This window comes from Pseudopodoces humilis, chromosome 6 (assembly GCF_049639895.1).
Source record: "Pseudopodoces humilis isolate 2021_Gansu_Grassland_sample_001 chromosome 6, ASM4963989v1, whole genome shotgun sequence".
Classification (NCBI taxonomy): Eukaryota; Metazoa; Chordata; class Aves; order Passeriformes; family Paridae; genus Pseudopodoces; species Pseudopodoces humilis.
The window spans coordinates 29,456,247-29,475,715 of record NC_142205.1 but is presented as its reverse complement, the minus strand read 5'-3'; the positions used below and the strand labels follow the sequence as shown (position 1 = coordinate 29,475,715).

Sequence of the window (19,469 nt, the reverse complement as noted above, 5' to 3'; positions counted from 1 at the left end):
CATAAACTCCAAATTGGCTGTAATATCTAGCAGTATTTTAGTAAATGCTCTTTACTCATACTTTTACCAGTAAAATGGCTGTATTTCAGTGTTTATCTTAACAAATCTGAACTGCTTACTGTACTGACTCAGTTTCCAAAACTGGAGTTGTTAGACATTCAACTTAATACATTTCTAATTTGTACAGAGAATTAGTATAATTTCCCATTTATGAATGCAGAGCTCTCTGGTGGAATATTTTGCATTTTTAAGAAGTTTTTTTTCCATTCTTACAGTTGCAAATAGTTCTTACAGAGTAAAAATACTGTGTGACTGCTTGGATATTCTGCAGTACAATGTCACACATTTTAAGAAAAGACAAATAATCTTTTTTGAAATGAACTGAAATAATGCCAGCCAGTACCATGTAGAATGAGGCCCACTATCTTCTTTTTTTTTCTTTTGGCTTTGATATTATAGTGAAGCTTTGTTCTAATGACTGTAGCCAGTATAAAGCTTTTGTTCTTTTATTTCAGTGCCATAGTTAAGTCTACAGTTTTTAGCCTTACCCAGTCAGAAGTTCCAACCTCACTTCTATTTCCCATGCCCAGTACTAATTCGCTACAGCAGGACCCTGATAATTGATTACCATATTAAGGTATTTACTTAGTGTCTAGCTCAGTTGTTCATGCTGCCTTTCACATTTCTTCAAGGATGAAAAAATAGCAGACTTTTTTAGATATGCTGTCTGTTCCCTTAATGTTGGTGCTGTTTCTCCATTTTCCATTCATTTACAGAAATGATGCACAGCCAGAATCTGCTTGACAAAGCAAGCCACAACATACTGTTAGAGTGCCTGTAAAACTGGACAGGCTTGCCTGTTTGAAGCTTTTTATTTCTTGTTTGTGTTAAAACATTCACGAGGCTTCTTTTTCTGAATTCTGTATTTTTCATGGGTTCAGTGCATCAAATAAATTCTACAAGTTCTTTGGTATATTTCTTCAGCACTGACTTTAAAGCTAAAGCAGAATTAACTTCTTGGGAATACTATGTTTTATTATACTTCTTAACTTGCTAGCATCAAGCAAGGATGTTCATGTGCACTTAATGTAATGTCTTAATGTAATTATGAATAAAAATGTTGCCTCTTATGAGATGGAATTTTGAACTAGATGCAAAACTGCCTCTAAAAATGCATTAAGTTAGTGCTGTTTCCTTTTTCTTCAGCCCTCCCTGTAGAAAAGACTGTGTCTAATCCCGCTGTAGTATATTACAGTGCAGTGTGTATTCACATCTCAGGTCTCTGTTACTGACCAAACATTAAGTTACAACACAGTAATCTCTGAACCTACGTAAGCTAAGCAAAAGCAAATATCCTGTTTGGCAGTTCCAGAGGTAAAGCAATCATTTTGGGAATAAAGCATGTGAATATTTGGCTTATCCTGTTTTTCCATGACCCTGAAAAGGATCTGTGGTGTATTATGGATAACAAGCTACACTTACATGTGCATCATGGGACTATTGTCAGGACAACAGAAAGGACAACTGATGGATACACCTGTGAAGCGTTATTAAATATGATACAGTGTTATTTATGTTGTATCTTTAAGCACTGTGATGGAGGAGGCAGCATAGAATAGATTACTAAAGGCTGTAGAAGTTATGAAAACCAAAGAAGCTTTATCAAAAAATAGTACAGGTTCCATTACAGTATTCTTTTTTCTTACTCTCATAAAGAAAGGATGTTTGTTTTAGTTCAACCATTTACGGGAAAATACAACACTGGAAGAGGAAAGAAATTCGGTTAGGGGGCTTATTGCAAAAGTGAGTAATAGTGCTGATCAAGTTCAAATGGAAAAATAGGGTATAAATATAACAGTCCATGTAGTTGTTCCTTGGAACAAGTTGTTAAAGATAGGGTCTGGCTCTTCGCTCAAGCCCTTATACTGGGGTAAGATGCTTCTGCTAACGAAATACTGTGGTTCAGACAAAAGAAGTTGGAGGCATACTTTAAGGATCAGTTTACATCCCTTCCTTTCATGCTCTTAGTCATCCCTGTTGAAACTTGAGAGGAAACAGTTCTTATGTTGTAGATTCGTTGATAGAATAGGTTACTCTTGAAATACATGCACTTTCCATGTCTGAAAAAAAAGGATTAATGTTTGTCACATTCTGAGTGTGCTTTGACAACAGCAAAATAGACTTAATGTTTTAAAATTAGATGCTATACTGTGTCAAAATCTGTATTTTATTTAAAAATTGGGAAGACTATTCTGAGATGTGACACACATTGTTATTAATGCCAAATACTTAGGGCATCAGTTGACTGTCTTTGGTATTCAGCAATGTATGCAAACTACCCCAACTGATGAGGGATATCTGCTCAAGTAACTCATTAGGGTTCTGTTTCTCCTTTTGCATCTGATTAGAGGATCTTTTGGGATTTGTTTACTTTTAAGAGTTTTTGCAAGTGTAGAAGAAACTGTGCAGGCAGTGGTGTTGCTTGGAGACTTGAAAAGGATACACACTATTATATATATTATATATATACTATTATATACACTATATTTATAATAAATACATTGGGAATTTCAATACAGATGTGTTGGATAGACTGGATTCTCAGTTTCTGGTGTTATGAGCTTGAGCATTTGTAAATAAGTTGGGTTCATCAGTTTTTCTGTTTCTGTCCCTATTTCTGCAAGTGTGCTGGTTTCGCAGAAAAGCCAGGAAATCCTGGAGAAGAACTTGGAACAGTGTTACATGCTCTGGGGTGACACAGATTAGTACAACATTAGATTCTGTACTCATTTAATGTAAATACTGTTTTACACATTTGGAAATTCTGGGCATTGAACAATGTAAATTCATATTTTGCCTTTATCCCTTGAAAAGCAACGGACATCAGGCTCAAACCTCTTTTTGCAGATATTTTACTGTAGCTGGACTATTTTGTTGCCCTTCTAGCAGCAATAAAAAGCTGGCTATAGTCTTTTTTTAGATGTTTTTTCATTCATGTGAACTATGACTCAATTGTCTCATGATGTAACCTTAGAATACCTTCAGCCTAATGCTCTTATAAACAGACAGCAAAGCTACTAAGTGGAGTAGCTGCTGCATGTGAACTAGCTGTGAAAGCTGGCACTTGTTTTGCCATTTCTGTATAAATAAATGCATATAATATAAATGTATGAATTGGAGTTTCTTAATAAATGTATTCATTTGGGACACATAATGATATTTATTTTGAAGAGTTAAGGGAATATCTATAAACCTGAAATAATCTTTGAAATACAATGGCTGTTGCCTTCTTGGCCAGATTTTTCCACTGTTACTAAATAAAGTATAGGACAACAACTGGATCTAAGGATTTAATTTCTTGGGTGAGAACTAGAATGCTCCAGAAGTCTTCAAAGTGAAATGGCTGGTGCTGATATTCAGAGAATACTCTAAACTCTGAAGTCATCTGTTTTGAGTGGGTCTTTTTTTCGGTTTGATTGTTTTTATTTAAACAAATGGTGTTTTCCTGATGTAGTATGTTTATTAAAATAGGCAGTAGGATGCAGAAAAACAGAGGTACATGGCAACACAGTCTTAATGTTTTTCAGATTTGGTCCTGTCGGCTAAGTGTACCAGTGTATTTGCATTCATGTTCCTTGTGTTCTTCTCAAACTTGATCTTCTGAAAGTTAACAATTTGGGAAGGTTGTCTGTTGTTTTGTGCTAGCAATCAGCACTGTTTCCTGTGCCTTCAACAGATATTTTTACAGAAAACCAAGGAATTCCAAAACCTGAAGGCTTGCCTTGGAGTAACATGTGAACCATCTAATTCAAGTGGTAGTGGTATTCTGTGGGCAATTTCTCCAATTGATGGACTGAAAATGTTGGGATTATATTTAAAATGCCAGCAATGAGGACTTGGTAAGGGTTTTATCAGTTTTGCTGTCGTGACAGACGATCATTCGTTAAGGCCTTTTGTAGCCTAACCAAAGTCATTTTCACACTACAAGGTCTGATTTTTCTGGTAATGCTTTTTACTAAGGATCTGATTTCTGGATTACAAGTTAGATATTTCAGAGTTCTTTGTTGTTATTTAGTCACAAATTTCTATGAGCACCTTGCTTTCCAGCTCCACACATCCATACTCCGAACAAGTGGTGATGCAGAAGTACATGGGCTGTCTACAGCAGGAATGTTTGTAGTTTATTTATGTGGTATTTATTCTGTTGTGGGGAGGAATGTGTGTGGTTCTCTTCCCTGGTATTTATTTTGATGTTTCACAATAACAAGCCACACAGGAGGAGAGCACAGAGCTTCGGTTTTCTCACACTTTTCTAACTATTGGATAAGCCAGCAACTGTGTGAGTAGAGAGGACAGCTGAAAGGAATATCTATAGATTGCATCAGCTCAATCCAAGTTATAGAGAAAGTTCCCATATTGGGAGTTGGGAAACTCATGGTCTTGTGTCAAAGATGGTTAAACAACTTGTGCATCTGCCTTTTTTTTGCATGTGTGGGGTAATGGAGAGCGTACAAAGCCCACACAGGTAGGCAGAACACACTGAGTTATCCTGAAAGTGCTTTGGGCTCTCCAGATAAACCACACTAGCATTTCTTAGGGCATACACTTGCCTTAACTAACCTTATTTGCAATATTGCTCTTTATTAGAGGCACTCTGGGAATTGTTGGGAGCCATGGATGAAATGCATGTGCACAGTGAATATAAATCAGTATCACATTGTGTAAATAAATAATAGATCTGTAGGCTACGGATCTAGTTTAAGCATTTATTTTTCTTTTGTTGCTTGAGGTTTGAGCTCACAAGAACTGAAGCATATATACCTACCCTGTTTCTGAAACACAGCAGAGGTAGTTGCAAGTTTTTTTCACATCTGGCCCAGATCATTGAAGCTTCGAACTTTAGGGCATGTTACCCTAATGTTGGTGATATTGTACAGTGTTGTGGAGTAGTAGCTCTATAGGATTTTGACTGAGGACGTCTAAGCAAAATGCTATTTTGAAACAGACATCTTGCAAATGCACTTCCCTTAAATCAGAAGTTAAAAATGGAACAATTCTTGCAGTGTTTTGTGGCTGTTCTCAATTCTAAAAGAGTGCAGATAATGTAAATATTACTGTTGCATGAGGGAAACACAGATCAGCCTGATTCCTGAATCAGTTTGCCTGGGAATCCACTGCAGCATCACCTCCAGTGCCTGCTTTGACAGGCTGCTGAATTTATAATGATTAAAAGCTTCTGTGTACAGAAAGAAGAAGTATAAATAATTTAGGATTTTAGTTCCTGCTTTGAGGAAGGAAGATGTTTTCTTTCTTCTTCAGGAGAGGATTTGAGCTTAAAATTAGTCTTGAAGCTGCAGCTTGCATTCATTGTGGCAGCAGATACTACAGGATGATTAGCTTTTCAAACTGGAACGCTGGCTAGAGCAAGGTGATCACAGGAAAGTGGAGTTGGAGCAGTCATTTTCCAGAAATAAAAATGAGGACACAGATGACCCTTTGGCTCTTAGTAGGTTCCTGCTTCTTGCATCTCTGTTTGCATACGCAATCACCCTTCAGTTCTTCCTGAAGTAAAGTATGCCAGTAAAATCCATCTGTTCTGCACTGCTCTTGCTGTCTTGTGACATGGAGCCAAGTGTCCTTTACATGGGCTTCTTGGATCTAAATATCTAGCTCCTGATTTAGGCTTTGATACAGTGAGACACTTAACTGTGTTCCGATGGCATTCTTAGTCATTGCTGGATGAGGAGAGAGGGAAGGGGACAGCAAAAACACAGACACTGTGGATTTGGCCTTGTGAGGTTGAATTGAGAGCCTACAGATGCCAGTGCACTTCAGCAACATGACAAAAGAGGAGCAATGTTCCCAGGGAGTGGCAGATACACTAAATCTGCTGGGGTTAAAACAGGTCTGGCCCCTCCATCAGTCCAATGGTGTCATCAGGTACTGATGCATTTAGCAACCCAGACTGAATTATGTGGTCATAACAGGATAGAGCCCCTTTGTCCATCTTATTCACAAGTTCTGCCCTTGGAGTCATAGGGAAGCTAGCAGTAAGATGCTAGTAAATAAAATCTGTCTTGTCCTTTGTATATTGCTTCCTATTTTATTCTGCTCTTTTCTGGTGCTGTTTTCTGTCACCCTTCTCTAATGTCAAGGAGGAAAAAGACCTGTCTGTGATCTTCATGTTATGCATGAAATGTAGACAGTGCATGCTCCTGGCATGCTCTTTAAGATCCCATGGATCACGCCCTGGCTTTGTAGTCTGCCAGCGCGAGGCCCTAGATGACTATCGTGGGAGTACAGACAAGAGTGGAAGATGCTGTTTTCCTGAGCCAGGGAAACCATGCTAGCACATGCATGGCCACCACTGTGGTGTGACACTGAGCTCTGGAAAGATTATACTGGAGGAATCTCTCTGCAAGTTAAGTCTCGCCTGGGAGCTGTTCAGACTGGCATGGGCAGTTCTCTTGCTGGCTGCTGTCTGAGCTCTCTGAGCATTGGGTACTGGATGACACTAGATGAGACATGCATCCATTGCTTTTTATTAGTGCTTGTCAGGTCCGCTTCTGAATAATGCAGACTTGTTTCAGCATTATGGGGTTTAATAGAATTAAAGCTCTAGAGGCTAGGAAGGCATTTTTGTCAGCCTAGAAAGTTTTTTTACAAATAATATGATGTATCTGTTTCTTCATGGCCTATTTTCACCCAAACAGCAGGAAAGCAGAGGCAGTAAAAGTATTATTTGTGTATCTTTGTAAGAGGAGTTTTGGTCTTTCCTACAAGGACTTTTCACATCCATACAGAGCTTTTGTCTGCCCATATCTTGTATGGTGATTCATTCCTTCCAGTTTCTAAACTGGTTCATTACATCATGTTTGCAAAGAGATTCTTTGTTTTAGCTCCTGTTCCTAGGATGTTTCAGCAGGGTGTTCCATCTTCTCTGGTTTTATAGCTAACAAGGAGTTCTTTACCTCTCTTCTAAGCACTACTGCAAGGATGGGGAGAAGTAGTGGGTTGTGTTTTGGATGTGTTTTGTTGGTTTGTAGTGGTTTGGGGTTTCTTTTAGCCTGACTGGACTATTTCCACATTTTTGAGAGCATCAGATTAGGAAGGTGAGAGAATATTTACTACGCAGGGCAACTTCTCCCTTGGAGGAATGTGGGAACAGGAGGGAAAATAAAAGGGAGTTCTTGAGGGTACCCTGGCAAAAGGGTAAAACCTGGTGTGGTAGCTGGGTGCTAAATGATGTTTGAAGACTGGCTGTAAGCCTAGTAAAAATCTCAAAATGCCTTAATTAAGAAAGGATTTGACAATAATGATCTAATATTTGATGAGATGTGCTAATGACCTGTGCATGTGTGAATACACAGGTCTACTGTACTGTGCTGTAACAAGCCTTCTGGTTTACTGCTCAGTGTGGTTTTCAAGCACCATAATAATGCAGCCCAGAAAGGGGCAATGTCTTTGATAACAGTTATTTGATTATGAAAGGGTCTGGAACTGCAGGCTGTTGGGTAGATAGATGAACACACATTACTTGTGCCAAAACTCTTCAGACTAGAAGGAATAGATGAGGTTTTATAGCAGTAATGACATGCATGCCCTGCTGTGTGCAGAGGCTGCCCTGGGAACCAAACAAAAAAACCTAATTTACTGTCTTTGTACTTATTTTGAATGGTTTTGTGTGGACTGAAGATGTATTATAGTACTTCAGAGTTGGTGTTTCATCAGTGTGCTGGGAAATAAATATTTTGGTCCCTGCTTTGAAAACATGCCAGGGTATTCTCACGCAGTCTGCTGTGGAGGTTGCCTTGATGGGTCTGTCTCAGTGCTGCACCGCAGCTCTTCTGCTCTACATACAGTGAGCATCTGCTTCACTGTCACTGCACCAGGCTCTGCGTGATGTTAGAGATACCCGGATACAGAAACAACACGCTATTTTTACTTCTAGCTGATGTGGAAAATAAGCTCTGTGAATTTAAAGTGTTATGCTTCTTGAGCAAGTAAGACATGCTATTAAAATATAAAAGTTATATTTGTGGATGTAAAGAGAGGACTGGTAAGGCACTGCTGAAAAGAGACTTGTCACTGTGATACTTGATTTGGCTTTTACCTGCTTCAGACTAAATTGGGTTAGTTGTTTTTGGAAGTGGAAAAACTGTTCAAAGGTATAGATACTCGAGAACATTGGCTGGGGTTTGCTGAAATGGTAGAAGTGCAGAATCAATGGAAGAGTACCTAATTCTGTTGTCTCTAAAAAGTGACAAAATCTGCGGAGGCCAGCTCTTCAAACAACCCCAAAGAAGTATGAGCTGCCACTGTCTTGTCTCCTGAATTGGCTGGACCACTTGGGTGGTCCCTGCTGCATTGGCTGCCTGCTAAAGCAGCTGCTGACCTCAGGAAAAGTAGTGAAATGTTTCTTTTTGCACAGGAAGTTGGCCAGTGCATATATGTCTAGTCATGGTTGCAGGTAAAAAATGTGACATTTTCTAATCTGTAAAACATTTACTCCTTTATTTTCTAAATTGACTTTTAATTTAATTTTTGCTAATGGCGGTGGACTTCAACAAAGTATATGCAAAACTTTTCAGCTCAATAAATAGTAAGAGGAAAGTTTTTATATGAGGGATAATCAAATATGGGAAGAACATCTATTTTGTAGGAATTCCTCTAACACTGCTTATTTGCCTCAGTGTTTGGGTGCCTTCAAAACCCAGCTGGCAGAGAGCTGTTTTAATATGAATTAATGCCTGAGTCCTTCTTCTTGGATGATAAATGGAAGCATCTGGAGCGTTGAGCTGCCAAGCTAAGCAGAATTTCCCTTAAGCAGCTCTCAAATACTAAATTGTTCTTAGGGAATAGATGTGTCTTTGGATTTGTTAACACTCTAAATGTTGACATAATACTTGATTGAAAGAAAGTTTTAAAAAGTGCACCCTGAAAAGATTTTTGGAAAGCAAAACTGAAATATGCCTCCAGGAATATTCAAATAATGTTCCTTACAGTCTCCAAAGAGAACTTACATGGCCTGTGACATTGCCGGATGATATATTCAGCTGGTGAGACCACCCACTTCCTCCTCCTCCCTCCTCATCCTCCTCCTCCCATTTCTCCTTTTCCAGTTCCCAGCCCACGGAGTCCCATAGCAGATTGAGCATCGGTACTGTGATGCAGTTCAGAGGCTGCTGGTTTTCGAAATCACTAAGTCGGTTTTATTCTGAGGACAAGCTTTGTTTTCAGAACATCTGGTGAGGAGAAGCTGCCAGCAGCATTTACGTTGTGGATATCTGCTTTTACTGATTTTTTGCTTCTCTGTGCATAAGAAGTAACAGCAAAGGAATGGAGACCTGATTATTTCTTCAAGCCTGTTTTCTCTAGCAAGAATTGTTCACTTCTGCCAGTAGTGATTTAAAAACATAGTATGTGACAGTACATGGAGGCTATTTCTTGCTTGTTTGTCTTCCAATTGCACTGAAGACATGTTATGGTCCCCGAAATTTTCCTTATCCAACATGCACATAAGGCTGACAGCAAAGGGATTGCTTCGAAACATTCGTCTACCTTCTGGCTACAAGAAAAGCACTGTTATATTTCATACAGGTTTGTGTATTTTTGATATGATGATTAGAGCATGCATTGAGTGAATCTCTTGTTTACTTCAACAGCATCTTATTTTTAGCAAATAGGAACTGTACTGGGCATGAAATTTTTTGAATTTCAGACAGAAGTCTGACTTTTAAGCAAAGTAGTTTCATATTCTAAGTCTCTGCATGTATGTTGAGCTGCTTGTTTGGAAGATAGTTATTCTGTTTATGAAATGCAAATTGGGATTTGCTCTTTCCTTGCACAAATCCAAAAATAGTATCAGGAAGTCTGTGCTATTAAATATTTATCTAATCATTTTAATGGTTACCTGCTGGGAACACTGTCTTTTCTGTATCTTGATTGGGTGCAAGGAGGGAAGCACGGAGGGAAGTAGAATGAATACAGGCTGTCATGGTGTGGCTTTCTGTCTGTGGGAAATATTTGAATACTTACCTGTAGATATCTTTTATCACAGATACTGTGCTAAACATCTTCTTTGCAAGTGGAATAAGCAAACTTTTCCGCCTCTTGTCTTGTAACCTAAAAGGTACAATGTTTTGAGACACTGAGGATAAGTGTGTGTGTGTGTGTGTTTAATTCACAAACATACACACAGAATGCAACAAACAAACAAACAAAAAAAATCACAAAATTCTCAGATGCATCTGACCTGATTTTTATCTTCAGCATCAGGCAAAGTAAATAAAGCAAGTTTATGGAAGGTGAGCTTTATTCCAGGACATATATGTGTCATTTCAGGGGTGAGGAGTGGAAGTTGGTTTTTTGTTTGAGCTGAGCTGTGTGACATCTAGAGATACTGAGAGCATCTTGCATAAGTATTTTTCTCCACTGCACTATTTACAGTTTTGTTGCATTTTACTTAGAGGGGAGCGAGCAGCTGCATAAGCTAGTTTTGCAGAAGTATTCACTCAAGAATTTCCTCTCTCACTTGAATACCACCCTTTCTGCTTTTATTTTTTCGGAGTTGAGTGCTACCAGTCAGCTTTCCTTACTGTCCTGTCTTTTCGCATGGCAGCTTAAACCATTTGCCTTGTCATTTCTTATCCTTGCCAAAGTAAATCCAGCTTCAAAATTCTTCTGGGGCGATAAATGTATTTATGAACATAATACAGGCGAACTGTACAATATAGGCTTCTGTTTGCAGGTTCTTGCGTTGGCTTTAAAGTAGGATTTAAATACCTTGATGCCCAAAAATCTTATGTAAAGGGTGTCTTTGTGCATGTAATTATATGAATAATGTGAAATTTCTACATAACACATACTCCAGGACCAAAAATCCTAAAGGTGAGGGGAGAAAATGTTCAGTCTTCCAAATGTTCATTCAGTGCTACTGAAATTCATGTGATTTTGAAAAATAAATGTCAGTGTATATATCGAGAATATTACAATTATAAGAATCCGTTTTTGGTTTCATTTAATTTGAGTGGATGTGAAAGCAAAGCCTGCCTGAAGGTCTCTATGAAATACAACATGTAAAATAGGTTGCAAGCCCTGTGTTCTAGCTAAGCAGCACTTCATTAAATAAGAAGCGCTGAATAGACCTTCTGTGCGTTTTCTCTATGTACAGTGTACAGACTAATAGGATGGCACTGAAGCTTAGAGAGATTTTTGCCTGCTCTCCCCATTCTTCTGTGCTGTCCTTGAGTCTTGTAGTAAGTCAGTATGTTAGCAGAAAGCTGACCAGTGGTTAACTAGAGCTGAGTATACCAAAAAAGTAGGGCGTATGAAAACCAGGTCAGTCTGTAGTGGAGAATGCAAGTATGTATAGATAATACTGCGGTTTTTGAAACAGCAGAATGCATCGAAGCTTGTTAGTGATTATTTCAGGTTCATAAAACTCAGCAACAGTACATGAGGCAATAACTGTGTTCGTCAAAAGCATAAAAGGTTATTTTCTGTTGTTGTTAAATGCCAGGAGGAGCCATATTTAGTCTTGCAGCACCAATATTACTGTCTTTTCTTGTAGTGGTTTAATTTGATTAAAATGACATGGCTTCTTTCCAAGGTCTTGTGAGCAATAGGCACAATAAGCTATAGAGAGTGTGTGTCAATAAATAAGGGAAGGGTAACTGCCAGAAGGAATTTCAGAGTCCATCTAGGAACACGAATATGTATGAGTATTACATAAACAACACTGAGTTCCAGTTCTGAGGTAGATTGCGCTTCTAATAAGCATTATCATGGATTTCATTCTTTGCTCCCATTGATCGTAGCATAGATCAACTGTCTTTATGACTGTAGACTGTCCTTGACACGCTTACAGCAATTGTTGAAATGTAGAATTTTGAAGTAATCTAGAGTACAGGTTAGATTCTTCTCTAGTCCTATCGTGCCTGACAATTGCAGTGCAGTAATTTGGTGAAGTTAGAATGTAAGCAGTGTTGGGAGGAAGAGGATGGAACTTGTTCTTGGTTTTTCATTCTGACTCGAGGGTAGTTCACAGCAGCGTGACGCCGTTTCTTCACATGGAGCATGGGGGGACACACAGGTGTTAAGTAATTCTAGGTTAGTCATTGCACTTAAGGTTAAATTGATCCTTGGGCTGGGTGTCTTTGCACTACCTGCATTGCCATCCATATGGAGGTGTCAAAGTACCTAGGGTAATGCAGATAGGTTACAGCATAATCATGCAGTCTGTTCAGGGGAAGCCAAATAAAATCAGATGTTTTTCCCCTAGGAAGGGAGTAAATCCAGGTGAAATTTACTGTAATATTTAAAGTGTTTTTTTAAGGTCTTTCAGCTTGTTGCCTTGTGTCTAACTTCCATAACTGTGCTCTACACTGCTTCAAGGTCAAGATATCCAGAAGTTTCTTCTCTCTCCTTGAATGCAGGCAGACATCAAAGTATCGTTTTTCTCAGCAGCTGGAAGTCTACTACACCTGCATTGTTAGCTGTATATAATGAATGCCCTCTTCTGCAAAACAAAATCCTGAAACCTTCAGGAAATAATTCATTTTCCCATCCTGTGACTTATAAAACTTACTTGTAGCAAGTAACTGCAAAAATCTAAACACTTCAGAATTATATAAACATCGCAGAGGGTAGTGGGAACCACTGTCTTTCAGTGATAAATATTATATTTGCTTCCTTTATTGAACCATTTAGGATTTTTACCAGAGTGACTAAAGTGCTCTTACATTCTTCATGCTTCAGTGGTATGACAGAGTAAATCATCGTCTCTTTGTAGATCATCAGTTCTGTGAGAGAAAATACATTCTGTAAACTGTGAGAGAAAGACATTCTTTTATGAATGATTCAAAATAATAGTTTTGAGTTGCATATGCTTTCTCTTGTATATAAAGATTAAAGTCCAGACCATAAACTAGCTTTGCAAGTGGAGGTCAAAGCTCTTGTGCTTTTTGTTGAGAATTTGTCAAGGTTTGTATACTATTTTGTCTCAAAATGTTTTCATCCAGCCCTTTTCGCTGCTTTTCCTCTTTCTTTCCTTCCCTTAAGCAAACTGTACTTGGTGCTCTTGTCTTGCTGGTGACTTCCATTGCTTACTAAACATGGCTTTTCAGCAATACCAGTTTTAAAAACTTCCTTGCTAATAACAAGCAAACATCATAGATGTGTTTATTTGAGCAGCTGACATCCTTTTTCAGTGACTTCTTCCCAAAGTTACTCCTGGGTCACATTGGGAACTATAAAATTACTTCTGTGTGTTGCAAAGCAGGGTTCTTAAAAAATGGTTTTGAAACCCTGGGATGTCATGAGTTGCTTAACTGTTCATATCACTTTTTTTCCACCCCCCTGAAGAATAAATGAAGTACTGGTTAAATTTCTGACACTACAGTTTAATACAGCACCCTAGAAAGATACCCAACACACTGAATCCTGTTAAGTATTCTAAATCTAGAAGTCTGCTGGAGGAATATTATACAGGACAAGTATGTTAAATATTTGTGTCACCCTCCAAGGGAAAAATAGTTCAGAAGTAAAGCCAGCTTATCTCTTCTGAGCAAAAGAAGTTGAATAGCTGGAAACCATTCGTCATGGGGGATTTTGAATTTAATCATGTTCCTGTTTAAGTCAGTGGGATTCTGCTCTTGACTTAATCTGTTCAAGATTGGGTACTAAATGACCTGCCTGATGTGCCTGATTTCAGTCTTAATAGGTCATAGCTTCAGTAAGCATGTAGGCAAGTAAAGGGAGATTCCTATTTTCAGGTGTCACAGCTCCATGTTTTGGGGTTTGTAAGTACAGTTTGTACTCTATACAAAGTCTCATCCAATGGATGTGTTTGCAGTAGCTATAAAATGAAGATAGCACTAGTAATTTCAAAGGAAGCCTTGGTAGAAGGCTTGGATCAGACGTGATCTGCCAAACCCACCCAAAAAAAAACCCCAAATAACAAAAGAAATCCCCCAACCCAACAAAAAACATGCCAAACTCAAAACAGAGTAGCTTATATGTGATGTTAACACTTAACCTGTGCATATATTTAATAAAGTATGAAAATGAATTTAAATGGGGAGCTTTGCCCCAAAAAATCTGAAGAACAGATGGCATGCTGCTGAAAAGCAGATGCGTAGCAACTTAGATTCTACTCCATAGTGGCAAGTGATGTTGGATTTTGTTATTTCTTCACTTAAAGGGATTAATTATATGTGAAGGATGCCCCAAGTACTTGTCAATATGAAATGAATAATTTGTTGTTTCAAGCTCAACCTCATAGAAGAAAAGTTAATTGGAGAGTAAATATAAAAGACATAACATGTAATCTTTACTAGTTCCACTGCATATTCTAAGTGTGCATTTTTTCCCACTTGACATATCTAATAGGTGAAAAAGGTCTGGCTGCAAGTTCTATTGCTGTGAAGTAGGTTAGGATTTGAAAACGATAGTCAGCTACACTTAAAAACTTGAATAGCTTTTAAATCACTTCAGGGGATTTCCAGTGTGGTAAAATGAGGCTTATACTTCTAAAATCTGCCTCTTCCAGTTTTGCAGTTTGTGCAAATGAATCTGTTACCATAGAAGAAATGGCTTGCAGCATTCAGACAAATTAAGTATTACTACTTATTAAGCCCTTCTAATCTGAACTTTCTAAAACATAGAGCAATAGCTTTTTTTTTTTTTTTTGAGGAACATACCATGAAATTTCAGTGGTAGAATGCAACATTTTGAGTATTTTCAGCCAATTGTTTCGCTGTCCTGTATTACCTTTCTTTCTTTGCTGGCACAGGAAACTCTGATGTATGAAGGAGAATAGAGTTTCTTCCATTTCTAGTTAATTTAATTTTTAAAATAATGTGTAGATTGGGACCACAGTTACCACTCTCACCACCATGAATGGTAAGAAGTTGTGATTTCTGTTTATAGAGATTCTCTATTAATTTAGTGTCATGTAGTGAAGCAGCATTTCTATTGTTTTTATTATTTTAAAAAATTGTAATCTTTCAGTATTGCAATGCATAGGAATAACTGGGGTCCAAAGGTGATGGATTTGATGTCTTTAGGGAAGTTGTGGTGTTCCAAACAGCTCTTGACCGTTTCACCCAATATCATGCCAAAACCTAACCTATTTGGAAAACTATTTGCAAGCAGACCCTCTCTCTCCTGGCTTGTCTTCTAGAAGAAAATTCTGTGAAGACTGCAGTGGTCAAGCTGTCTAGCTGGAATAGTGTTGTTACAGTTAAAGAGTAACAAGTTAAAAGTTAGTCCTGTTCACAACTAAAAAAGTTAGCACTATCACCAACACCTTTCTAATCATGTCCACCAACAGGTCATGGAGTATTATTTCTGTTTCCTACTGGGACAACAAAATATTATTTCATCTGCTGAAAACTGAATGTATTGGCAGTGTAGCTTACATCTTAAAATAGTGTAAAAAACCCCAAAGAGCTGTCCAGATAGTCAAATGTGGAAATAACTCACCTTAAATAACCTGAGTTGTATCTGGACATGACGTTGCTTTACAAATTCTGTTTACAAACCTTTCATTGGTATCATCTTTACTGATGTATAGTAATCGTAGCAAGGGCATTAAATAACCTGGGGTCCTGTGTTCAACTCCTCGTTAAATTTATATTTGCTACTTCTTGTCATGATAGTGTGCTGCTTGTACACTTATAGCAACTAAAAGATATTCCTCAGGATCCTTGTGTAAACAGTTTGTATGTGACATTATGGAAATACTTCTAGTTAGGCAGGAAATAGAACGGCTGGGAACATCTGTGGTGAAATTCTTCTAATGAAAACTTATCCTTTTCTCGAAGAGAACTAGCAGTCCTTCTGTAGAAAAGTCACAGTATTACAAATAGTACTCATTAACTGCTTGACTTCCATAATAATAATAATTTTAGACTCGGATACTGTTTATATCAGAAGCATCTAAATTATTAAAAATGTTATGTTTATATTTATTACAAGAATAGACATTGTGCTAAACCTTTTCAGATATTTTAAGTTGTAAAACAGGATAATTGGAAATGTTTTCTGCAAAAGGATAAGTGAACTTTCTTATATAGCCAGTTGCAATTTATTCTACTCCAAATAAAACAGAAGACTAGAAAAAATTTGCTTTTCCTAGCCATAAAAATGGCTATGCTGTGTAAGCAATATAACATGGCTTGCTTATTTCCACAAATATTACTGCACAATCTGCCACCTGCTTAACTCACTTAGCAAGTTAAGACATTTTGCTAATTAAAAATATAAAAGGTCCTGCTATGAAATGAGTAGCATAACCCTATTAAACCTGTATTTCTTTATTTCAGGAGGGATCTCAGTTAGGATTTAAGGTCAAAGAAAGCAAGATGTGTGTGTAATGTGCAGTGAATATTTTTCTTGCTGCCTTTGTTAGTGGCACAAGTAAAGGTGCTCATATTTGGAGGTTTTTCTTGAGGATTAACCTCACATATGGGTTTTGGTCCTTGTGGTAAGTTATGGGTATACCCCAGTGAACACCACACTTACCTGAGGTATCAGCTCCTGAAGATTTCTGTTGTCTTCTTTCCCTCCCTTCCTCCCAGCCCACCACCCAGTGAAAGCAAAAAAATCTGTCTGCCATCTTTGTAGTTCGCTAGCTTGAACAGAAGAGACTCAGGGGAACATGAAGTGCAAGGAGTGATATGCTGAATGTTTTAAACGTTCTCCACAGGGAATGCTTGGTCTCCACAGCAGGCTTAACAAGCTTCCTCCTCTAGTGGAGCACTGGTAGCTGTTGGGCAGCATTTGCCAAAATGGTCTTCAGTTGTGCAACTTGGTTAGGAGTGGCTGGAAAGAGAAGTCCCTTAACTGCTCAGCAAGCCGCAGGACTTTGTCTCTCTCAAAGGGTGGAGATATTTTTAGCTAATGAAAGTTCTGGATCCTGCCGTGTTCTCTGTTTTGTTTTCAGCTTGGCAAGATGTTTTCAGATAGGTTCCGATATGTTGCACTAAAGCTGTTCTGAAACAATGGTATGCAATGTCCTAGGCATGTCCCTGGGGAGATATTTCTGCAGTTTAATAGCAGGAAAACTACTTAACATGACAGGAAAGACACAAATAGGTCCTTGATGTGGTGATTGCCAAGACCCATATAAGTGCATTTTGTGTGTCGTTTGAAAATGTGGAGTTCCAGCAGCACTTAGAGCTGGTATGAGGCACTTGAGATGTGATATTTTCTGTCTTGAGCTTGCACTGGAGCATAGAAGATTGAGTTCACATGGATGATTTTAACCAGCAGCAACTGAAGCGCTTCTATTAAGATGGTGTTCTATTCTGTTGACCAGCAAATGAGTTTTCACTGCTAGGGTAGCTTTAAAGTACCATTTCAAGTTCAGTTTTAGACACATGTTCATGTTCATCTATGCTGGTATTCCTTAATACATGCTATGCTGCTGTCTTCTTAAATACATTTTCCTAAAGTTGTGAGTTTAATTTTGATAGCTTAAATTTTCTTTCATTCTTCAGGGACTTAATGTTAATTGAGCTGATATGTGTAATCAAAAGGATGAAAAGCACAAGTGCTTAAACTTTAAGTTAGAAAAATGACTTGCATTTGTGTGAACCAGCTCAGTGGGGGTGATTATGTGCAAAAAAACATTCTTAGTGCTTTAGAAAACCAATACTGATCTAGAGTAACTCAGAGTCTTAACTGAGCTGTGAAGCAATGTAGAAATAGATAATCCTTTACTTAGAGAAAAGTTTATTGCAACTTCCCTCATGTGATCTTGTCATGCCAAAGTAGTCCTCTGCCAAGAGGGTAATGGTACGTCTCTGCCCTGTTGCTTGGAAATGACAGTACGGATTAACACTTTTTGTAAAGTAATTGCTTGGTTATTTTTTAGTCATGGGAGAACACCAGATCTGGGACTGATCCTGAACTCATCAGATGAAGTCAGGCAGCTGGGGAGGAGCAGCCTGCTGGGTTGCCATTTTGGGCTGTGATTAAAACCAATCAAGGTAATGACTAGAGCAAAGTCATCAAGTGATACCATAGTCAACAATGTTGGAACCACCACATCAGTGTTTTCTGCATAGCGCCTAAGAGTGCTAGGATGGATTCTTGAGGGGATTTGGGAAGTTGATCAGTCACTGTAAACTTTACTTTTCTTTGTTAATTTCCAGCCTATAAGCTTAATCATGCCTATATTATCACTGTTTTTTATTTTATTTTTAAATCCATGGAAAAAATAATGTACTAGCTTTGTCTCTGAATTGGTTTATACTCAGAAATTTGTGACTTCTCTTACAGAGTGAATCTGTATGTACCAAAAAAGAGAATTTGGATGCTAACTATTAGTTTTGTAACTTGATATTTCAAACTGTGGCCATCAGTTTGCATTTGAGGAAAATGTTAGAATTGAACTTCTTATGATCTTCTGGTAGATAAAGTATGATTGTATTAGATAACTCAGCACTGATTATAGTGCTTCCTACGTGCTTAGAAGTGCTGTCACCTTGCTTTTTAAAGAACATTATCAGTGAATTTGATCATAATCTGAATTTACTTTTAAGTGGCTGTAGAGTTTCATAAACACATGAAGATGTGTTTCAGCTTCAGGAACACTTTTGGCACGAAGACAATAATGCAGGCAAGGCTCTGGAGGCTCTTTAAATTCCCACTGTCTGCCCTACTTTTTCTTCCATAATATCCTTTAGGCAGGATTTCAGTGCCATAGTTAAGTCAGTGACATTTGTTAGAGTCATATAACATCAGCTCACACCAGTGTGATTAGATAAACAGCTTCTGAGTTCAAAATAAAAGCTATTCTGTCCTCTCTATCCAAGATAGCTGCAGATATTGCACAAAAAAAATTGTATATTAATGTGCTACTCTTGTGCTCCAAATGTATTTTCAAGTCTCTTCTTTGTACAGTTGTTTTCAAAGGAATATTATGGTTCTTTGCAGATTACTAAGCCTTAAATATATTCTTCTCTGAAGGACTTTAAGTAGCTGAGAAAAAAGAAATTAAGTTCTTGAATCTAACATTAATCTGAGCTAATAGGTGTTCTGACCAATAAGTAATATGTTGGTTGTGAAGAAAGAATTACCATGTTGAATAAGAAATGGGCAAAATTGACAAAATGAAGTTTGGTGATTCAGCGAAAATTCCACATTCGTTCTGGGTTGATAGGGTTGGTGGTTTTCTTTGCCTTTACTGCAACAAAGTAGACCTGTACAGTACATCAGCAGAAAGTAGTTTGTAAACTTAAATCTTAATTGTATATGCTCTAAGAGTCCTGTTTGGAGTTCTTCCTAGTCCTTTCTTGGGTTGTTGAAGCCAAGTTTTGTATGTAGATATAGATTTAATTTATGATGAAAAAAATTAAGTCTGTGAACTTCTTTTACTTAAATTTGTAAGTAACAGTGTCTCTCCCAGTTGCTTTATGTTTATCCCTAGCATAACTTAAAATGCTTGCCAGCTCTTTTGG

General features: G+C 37.9%; 1 protein-coding gene across 4 annotated transcripts in view; it reads left to right on the top strand.

Annotated features, from left to right (window-relative positions):
• The window catches only part of MTUS1 (microtubule associated scaffold protein 1), a 117,959-nt gene that overhangs the window by 58,378 nt on the left and 40,112 nt on the right, over nt 1–19,469 (top strand). The window contains exon 1 of one of the 4 annotated variants that reach the window (XM_005517690.3): nt 9,163–9,600. The exons of the other annotated variants lie outside the window; for them this stretch is intronic. Coding sequence (XP_005517747.1) covers nt 9,480–9,600 — 121 coding nt within the window. The 5' untranslated portion in view covers nt 9,163–9,479. Of the gene's footprint in view, nt 1–9,162; nt 9,601–19,469 lie in introns of those variants that run through there. 4 annotated transcript variants of the gene reach the window in all.